At 33.8% G+C, this 7,336-nt stretch overlaps 1 protein-coding gene across 1 annotated transcript in view; it reads left to right on the top strand.

Moving 5' to 3' along the window:
• The window catches only part of LOC107679999 (ERO1-like protein alpha), an 11,915-nt gene extending 6,009 nt beyond the window's left edge, over positions 1–5,906 (top strand). Inside the window, exons 2-16 of the mRNA XM_016475737.1 lie at positions 861–980; positions 1,062–1,145; positions 1,235–1,273; positions 1,344–1,420; positions 1,532–1,605; positions 1,745–1,865; positions 3,311–3,357; positions 3,521–3,529; positions 3,611–3,637; positions 3,719–3,811; positions 3,935–4,181; positions 5,233–5,302; positions 5,396–5,482; positions 5,563–5,699; positions 5,773–5,906. Coding sequence (XP_016331223.1) covers positions 861–980; positions 1,062–1,145; positions 1,235–1,273; positions 1,344–1,420; positions 1,532–1,605; positions 1,745–1,865; positions 3,311–3,357; positions 3,521–3,529; positions 3,611–3,637; positions 3,719–3,811; positions 3,935–4,181; positions 5,233–5,302; positions 5,396–5,482; positions 5,563–5,699; positions 5,773–5,836 — 1,296 coding nt within the window. The 3' untranslated portion in view covers positions 5,837–5,906. The remainder of the gene's footprint in view (positions 1–860; positions 981–1,061; positions 1,146–1,234; positions 1,274–1,343; positions 1,421–1,531; positions 1,606–1,744; positions 1,866–3,310; positions 3,358–3,520; positions 3,530–3,610; positions 3,638–3,718; positions 3,812–3,934; positions 4,182–5,232; positions 5,303–5,395; positions 5,483–5,562; positions 5,700–5,772) is intronic.
• Positions 5,907–7,336: the final 1,430 nt, after the last annotated feature.

Here is a 7,336-nt window from a genome sequence, read left to right as displayed (position 1 = left end):
TAGTCTTTGCAACTTTACAGATCTTCTTTATGCACCAAGAGCTTGTAACACTCCAAAGAGAAAGGAAAACTTGAAATCGCATCATATGACCTAATGCCATGGTAAATATAAATATGGTAGTCAGTCAGATAATGGCCTATGGTACATACCAAGGAAACAGTGTTTTTTTTTGTATAATTTAGAAACTAAATTAATATTCTTAATTAGTTTTTATTTTTATAGTTTACGTTTTAATTTTAGTTAAAGTTTGAGTAATTTTATTGTGTTTTGTATATTATTTTTTTTTGTTTTACAATTATGTCTATTTATTTTTTGTATTTTATTTTATTCATTTTATAAAGAGACATGCTGCCTTGGCAACTAGCTGAAATACAATAAGTTTGTATGTTTAATTTCAGCTAATGTTGATTTATGATTATTTCAGGTAATACATTTTTATGGTTTTAGTTGTAATTTTACAATAACACTTAAAACTGATTTAGTAATCAAGGAAATTTTTATAGTAATTATATATATTTTTTTAGTTATGCTCAGCTCAAATATTTCATCAGCTATTAAAATTTCTTTGTGTGTGTGTATTAATGTGATTAAATACTATTATTTTGAAAAATCCATATCAAGTAATCCACAAATGATGAAACTGTATGGCATTGGCAACTATATCAAAGTATTGTAGTATTGTCATTTGAAACCATCACTATATCTTCATGTAAGGTATCTTCACAGTATTTTTTATTTTTTCAAGTGGTGTTCTGAGACTGATTTGTAATGTCATTTTGCAAATTAACATGATTAACCAACTTAATTTGTGTCAAAATGTGTTACTTTTGATTAATTGGACGGTTACATTTTGGTCGTAGGTCACTGGGACTCTTGATGATTGTGCTTGTGATGTTGAGACCATCGACAGTTTCAACAACAAAGAAATCTTTCCCAAACTACAAAAACTACTATCATCTGATTATTTCCGGTTTTATAAGGTGAGTTTATTGTTGGTAATAGAGTGAAAATATCTATTTATTGTTTGTTCTTTCATCTCTAATATTCAATATTATGCTCAGGTCAATCTGAACAACCCCTGCCCGTTCTGGACAGACCACAGTCAGTGTGGACTCAAATACTGTGCTGTGAAACCATGCACACCGGTGAGCTTTTCAAGGTTCATTCAGTTGATTTTGTCTTGAGGGATTTCATATGTGATAAGTGAAAAGACTCCTTGTGTCTTTCTGTGCAGGGTGAAGTACCAGAGGGCCTTAAATCCAGCAGTTATAAGGTATTATTAAGTCATATAGTGTATATCACACGTTTTGTTCTTGGTGGATGTTGATTATTTTTCCTCACAGTATTCAGAAGCAGCCAGTCAGGATTTAGAGGAGTGTGAGAAGGCAGAGAAACTTGGAGCCGTCAATGGTTCTCTAAGGTATGTTTGTGTCAATGTGTTGCACTTTCTGAGAGTCAGGAATACTTACACAATTCTTTACTTTTTGACCTTGTTTGTGCAAGTTCTCTCTCTCAATGTTTCCCCATGTAGTGACGAGACACGCCAGGCTCTTCAGGAGTGGAAGAAACACGATGATGAATCGGACCGTTTCTGCATGTTGGACGGTAATCAAGGCTTTCATAGTTTGCTCAATTGATAATCTGCTTGTTATTTGAAGTGTGTGATCATTGGCCAGTACATGCAGACCAGTATGCTTTATTCATCCTCCACAGGCTGCATCATTGATTTTTTTTCTTTTCTTAGATGTGGACTCACCTGAATCACAGTATGTCGACCTCCTGCTCAACCCTGAGCGTTTCACCGGCTATAAAGGACCAGAGGCCTGGCGGATCTGGAACAGCATATATGAGGAGAACTGCTTCAAGTAAAGAGTCACGATCATATTTATTCTGACCAGTGTGGAAGAGTATTTAGTGACCTTCATGGGGTCACTGTAATTTCTGTCAGTAAAATGATTTCATTTAAAGTTTCTCACACTTTCAAACGAGCGTTCGCAGCCTCAGAATAGTTAGTTAACCATCAACTACACTGCTGTTCAAAAGTTTGGGATCAGTAAGATTTTAAATGTGTTTTAAAGAAGTCTCTTCTGTTCATCATGGGCTTTATTTGACCAAAAATACAGAAAAAAATTGTAATATTGAAAAATATTATTACCATTCAAATTCTGATTTTCTATTTTAATATACTTTAAAATAGAATTTATTTCTGTGATGCAAAGCTGAATTTTCAGCATCATTACTCCAGTCTTCAGTGTCACATGATCCTTCAGAAATCATTCTAATATGCTGATTTAATATCAGTATTGGAAACAGTTGTGCTGCTTAATATTTTCTGGAACCTGTGATACTTTTTTTCAGGATTATTTGATGAATAAAGTTAAAAAGAAGTCTGTATGATCACTTTTTATCAATTTAACACATCCTTGCTGAATAAAAGCATTCATTTCTTGAAAAGAAAAGAAAAGAAAAGAAAAGAAAAGAAATTACTGACCCCAAACTTTTGAAAGATAGTGTATATTGTTACAAAAGATTTTGATTTTGAATAAATGCTGTTCTCTTTAATGTTTTATTCATCAAAGAATCCTGAAAAAAGCATCACATGTTCCAAAAAAATATGAAGCAGCAAAACTGTTTCCAATATTGATAATAAATCAGCATATTAGAATGATTTCTGAAGGATCATGTGACACTGAAGACTGGAGTAATGATGCTGAAAATTCAGCTTTTCATATATTTTTTAAAGTATATTAAAATAAATAAAAAACATATTACAATATTACAGTTTTTTTTCTGTATTTCTGATCAAATAAATGCAGCCATGATGAGCGGAAGAGACTTCTTTAAAAAACATGAAATATCTTACTGATCCCAAACTTTTGAACGGCAATGTATGTCTTGTTTTTTTACTTATGTCAATAACATATTATAAATAGCTACAGCTTCTGTTCGCGAGTATTTCGTGCAGATCAGACTTTTACATTCTGATTTTTTCTTGAGCACAAATCATTGTATTTGAAAGATTTCTGAAGGATAATTTGTCATTGAAGACTGGAGTAATTGCTGCTGAAAATTCAGCTTTGAACTCACAGGAATAAATTACAGTTTCAAATATATTAAAACAGAAAATCGCTATTTTTAATTGTAATAGTATTTCACAATGTTTCTGTTTTTACAGAATTTTTGAACAAATAACACACCTTAAAAACCCACATATAATTTACACCCTAACCTGTCTTTAATATTTGTATTAATTATCATTGAGTGCTCATAATGTTGTAACAACTCTCTCTTTTTTTGCTAATTTTTTAAGACCATATTCAGTTAAACGGCCACTGAATCCTTTGGCATCTAACAGTGGTAAGCATTAATTAATGTTTTGTTTTATGTTTTCTAGTCTAACATTTGTCATCTTTTTAGCACATTGATTTTATATGCAGTAGACCCATGTCATGGACCATATCGTGATGCTTATGATGGATAATCCTCATAATCGTCTTTCTCTTTTTTCCCTCCACTTTAGGAGATGATGGTAAGGTTACATACACACTTCAAATCCATTTAACCAGTGATTTGATCAGCTAGAAATTGACAAGTCTGTTTCTAATTAAAGGGCAGGGGTTCTACCGTTGGCTAGAGGGTAAGTTTCTGCTTATAGGTGGGGTTTTTATATTTGCTACTGTATATTTTAATTGACATGTTCCTCTTGTTGTTCCCCCAGGCTTGTGTGTGGAGAAACGAGCATTCTTCAGGCTGATCTCAGGACTGCATGCCAGTATAAACATACACCTGAGTGCCAGGTACCTACTAGATGGTGAGTCACGACTTTTATGTTTTTCATTGTAGGTTAAAATTGTAAAGTTTTAAAAAAGTAAAAGAATTTCTGAGACTATTTAAACTTGAGTGTTTAATTGTCTGATTTGATTTGATTGGTCAGAAAACTGGTTCGAAATGAAGTGGGGTCACAATGTCTCCGAGTTCCAGCTTAGGTTTGACAAGGAACTGACAGAAGGGGAGGGGCCAAATAGGCTCCGCAACCTCTACTTCCTGTACCTCATTGAGCTGCGTGCTCTGGCAAAAATACTCCCTTATTTTGAACGTCCCGCCTTCCATTTGTACACTGGTCAACCCACAGAAGATAACGAGAAAAAGAAATCGCTTCTAGAGCTCCTCCATATAGCCAAGTAAGAGCACTGCAATGTTTTTTTAAGTGATTGAGTTATTAAAGGAACACTCCACTATTTTTGAAAATAGGCTCATTTTCCAACTCCCCTAGAGTTAAACAGTTGAGTTTTACCGTTTTCGAATCCATTCAGCCGATCTCCGGGTCTGGCGGTAGCACTTTTAGCTGTAGCTTAGCATAGATCATTGAATCTGATTAGACCGTTAGCATCTCGCTCAAAAATGACCAAAGAGTTTCTATATTTTTTCTATTTAAAACTTGACTCTTCTGTAGTTACATTGTGTACTAAGACCGACGGAAAATGAAAAGTTGTGATTTGCTAGGCCGATAAGGCTAGGAACTATACTCTCATTCCGGCGTAATAATCGAGGAACTTTGCTGCCGTACCATGGGTGCAGCAGGCGCAATGATATTACGCAGCGCCTGAAAATAGTCCCCAACATGCTCCCTGAGCAAGCAGGTGGTCACGTTGGTTATGTTGACGGAAGTTAACCTATTTTCAGGCGCTGCGTAATATCATTGCATTGCGCCTGCTGCACCCATTTTTGAGAGAGATGCTAACGGTCTAATCAGATTCAATGATCTATGCTAAGCTACAGCTAAAAGTGCTACCGCCAGACCCGGAGATCGGCTGAATGGATTCGAAAACGGTAAAACTCAACCGTTCAACTCTAGGGGAGTTGGAAAATGAGCCTATTTTCAAAAATAGTGGAGTGTTCCTTTAATATTTTTATTTAGCTAATATATTGAAAGTGCATCACTGTTTCCAAAATATTATAATAATATACTAATTCCAAAAAAACTGTTTTCAACATTGATGATAATAAGAAATGTTTCTGGAGCACCCAAACAATGTATTAGAATGATTTCTGAAGGATCATGTGACACTGAAGAGAAGAGTGAAAATTCAGCTTTATCATCACAGGAATACATTTTTAAATATAGTAAAATAGAAAATGGTTATTTAAAATTGTAATAATATTTCACAATATAGTGTTTTTATACATATATGTTTACAATTTTTGAAGTAATATAACATTCTTTATTTGCAGATCTTTTCCATTGCATTTTGATGAGACTGCTCTATTTGCTGGAAATAAGAAGGAAGCCATGAAACTGAAAGTCAGTGGCTCCTTTCCATGTTTGCTATATTAACAATGTTGCAGAAATGTTTTTAAAGAAGTAATAAATCAGTTGCATCTTCCCTGACCTTAGGAAGACTTCAAGCTGACCTTTAAGAACATCTCGCGCGTCATGGACTGTGTTGAATGCTTTAAATGCAGACTTTGGGGCAAATTGCAGGTAAATGGTAAAGATCATGACAGGTAACCAGATGATGTTATTTGTGTTGATATGTGACGTTCAGTGAATGTCTCTCATAGACCCAAGGCCTAGGAACCGTGCTGAAAATCCTGTTCTCAGAAAGGCAAATAGAGGCAATGCCCAACACAAGCAACACCAATCCATCATTTCAGCTCAGCCGGCAGGAAATTGTGTCTTTGTTCAATGCTTTCGGAAGGTATGTCAATATCTATTTTTGTCTAGATATATTTAGTTGACATGTCTTTTTCATGCGTCTTGTTTTGTTTCAGGATCTCCACAAGTGTCAGAGAGCTGGACAACTTTCGGTCGCTGTTGTCAAATATCAAACAGTGACTGTAAAAATCCTTCATTCAGCCACAGTCAAGAATTTGACATACATAAAACGGACTTGTTTTGGGTTAAACAACTGTTTTCAGAAGTTTTATACCAGCTGTTTCTAAATACAGTTTAACAGCACTGCAGTTTTATCCCTTAAGAATTGAGCACTTTAGTCTCAACTGTATTGTTTCACATATAACTGCATAGGTGACCAAAAATAATGTATTTATTGGGAACTAATTGGAAATACATAAATATACTTTAAAGTTTTACAAGAGGGACATAAACCACTTTATTTATATATTTTGCATATATAAAGCCAAGTTGCCATTTCTTTATAGGTGTAATATATTTAAATGTTTTTGGAAATTACCATTTTGAAAAATGTATTTTTGAATATATGACTTGGCACCTGTATTTTTTTTGAGCATGTTGACTGTATTTAAAAAAAGAACATTGTACTTTTTCACCAAAAATGTGACCCTGGACCACAAAACCAGTCTTACGTCGCTGAAGTATATTTGTAGCAATAGCCAAAAATACATTGTATGATTCAAAATTATTGATTTTTCAGTAATCATTAGGATAATTAAGTAAAGATCATGTTCCATGAAGATATTTTGTAAATGTCCTTCTATATATATATATTAAAACTTAATTTTTGATTAGTAATATGCATTGCTAAGAACTTCATTTGGACAACTTTAAAGGTGATTTTCTCAATATTTAGATTTTTTTGCACCTTCAAGATTCCAGATTTTCAAATAGCTGTATCTCGGTCAAATATTGTCCTAACAAACCATACATCAATGGAAAGCTTATTTATTCAGCTTTCAGATGATGTATAAATCCCAATTTCGAAAAATGTACCCTTATGACTGGTTTTGTGGTCCAGGGTCACATGTGTTTTATTTTGGATAATATTGTTCTTTATTAGTTTTTGTACTGTGTTGCACATGTTTAGCATTTATTTTGTGATGAATGTTAAAATGTGTTGGGGAGATTTATAGATGTCATCTTTTTTTATATTCCTTTATATGTTTGCATTTATTCATTGAACACTTTAGTGCACTCAAATGTATACATTTAATCAGTAAATGTGTTCCCATGATATTGTTAGTTCCACGACCTACCAGTTTAGCTGCAGGATGTCACACAACTGCCAAAAGTTTGACATAACCTGAATTTAGCGATTATATTAATTAATAGCATGTATTACTAACAAAGTGCTGAATCAAACGTTGAATATACAGCTGACGATCTCAGAGGCAGAATCAAGATTCACAGGTCCTAATTAAAGCTGCTCCATGAGACTCAGTGAGATCTAACCACTATAAATTCAATTGTGGCCAGCAGTTCTGCCAAGAAACGAAAACACGGTTAGATCTGTTAAGACAGTTATCAAGAGAAATGAACACTGGTATTTTGAAGGAAAAAACTGAATACAGGTGCATCTCAATAAATTAGAATGTCGTGGAAAAGTTCATTTATTTCAGTAATTCAACTCAAATTGTG

Source organism: Sinocyclocheilus anshuiensis, unplaced genomic scaffold (assembly GCF_001515605.1).
Source record: "Sinocyclocheilus anshuiensis isolate Anshui unplaced genomic scaffold, SAMN03320099.WGS_v1.1 scaffold772, whole genome shotgun sequence".
Classification (NCBI taxonomy): domain Eukaryota; kingdom Metazoa; phylum Chordata; class Actinopteri; order Cypriniformes; family Cyprinidae; genus Sinocyclocheilus; species Sinocyclocheilus anshuiensis.
This window is presented reverse-complemented; position numbering and strand designations above follow the sequence as displayed.